The sequence below is a fragment of the Egretta garzetta genome, unplaced genomic scaffold (assembly GCF_000687185.1).
Source record: "Egretta garzetta isolate BGI_Z169 unplaced genomic scaffold, ASM68718v1 scaffold1433, whole genome shotgun sequence".
Lineage (NCBI taxonomy): Eukaryota > Metazoa > Chordata > Aves > Pelecaniformes > Ardeidae > Egretta > Egretta garzetta.
Genome location: NW_009259306.1, coordinates 1,997 through 2,816, shown reverse-complemented (window position 1 = coordinate 2,816; position 820 = coordinate 1,997). Strand labels below are relative to the sequence as shown.

The 820-nt window shown below is 64.9% G+C and overlaps 1 protein-coding gene across 1 annotated transcript in view; it reads left to right on the top strand.

Annotated features, from left to right (window-relative positions):
- Positions 1–820, top strand: part of FNBP4 (formin binding protein 4) — a gene marked incomplete at both ends in the record, with an annotated part of 31,232 nt that overhangs the window by 28,546 nt on the left and 1,866 nt on the right. The window contains 3 exons of the mRNA XM_035891704.1: positions 40–88; positions 267–334; positions 621–774. Of these exons, the coding sequence (XP_035747597.1) occupies positions 40–88; positions 267–334; positions 621–774 (271 nt within the window). The remainder of the gene's footprint in view (positions 1–39; positions 89–266; positions 335–620; positions 775–820) is intronic.

Sequence of the window (820 nt, the reverse complement as noted above, 5' to 3'; positions counted from 1 at the left end):
GGCTCTGTGGGGGCTGAAGGTGCCTCTTCTCCTCCTGCAGGTCTCGACCATGGCTGAGATGAAGAGCTACTCACAGGCAGTCACTGGGGTGAGCACAGCCTGCACGTGTGCGTGTGTGTGTGTGGACACCCTCATGGAGCCTGTGGGAGAGGGTTCCCACCCGGGGCGGTCCCTGGGGCTCTTTTGGGCTTTGTTTTCCCCACCTGGAGGGAAGCAGGGGGATCCCTGCAGGGGCTGCTGCCCACCAGCCCTGCTCTCCCTTGCAGTTCTTCGCCAGCATGCTGACCTACCCCTTCGTGCTGGTCTCCAACCTGATGGCCGTTAATAACTGCGGGTGAGTCTGCTGCTGCCTCCTACCCCCCTGCGAGGGCAAGCCCCTGCCTGGGGGGGCTGGCGCAGGTGATGGCCACGTCCCACCATGCTGGATCAGCTCCCGAAACTGCCCTCTCCAAAGCCCTCAGGTGGCGGAGAGGTTTCAAACTCACTGTGGGGTCAATCCCTCATCAGTAGCACGGGAGCCCGGGCTTGAAAGGGCCGTTTTGGGGTTCAGCCCAGCATGGAGCTGCAGAGGGGATGGGTCCGACCACCCTGGCTGGAAATAATTCCCCTGTCATCCCCAGGCTGGCCGGGGGCCTCCTCCCCTACGCACCCACCTACTCCTCCTGGCTGGATTGCTGGAGCCAGCTGCACAGGGAGGTAAGCGGCCGCAGCCGGGCGGCACCAATGCCACCTGGCCATGGAGAAGAGTGGGAGCCCTGGGGGGGCTGCAGCGGGGCTCCGGGCAGCCCTGACTCACCCGGCACTGGGCATCCCCCCTTTC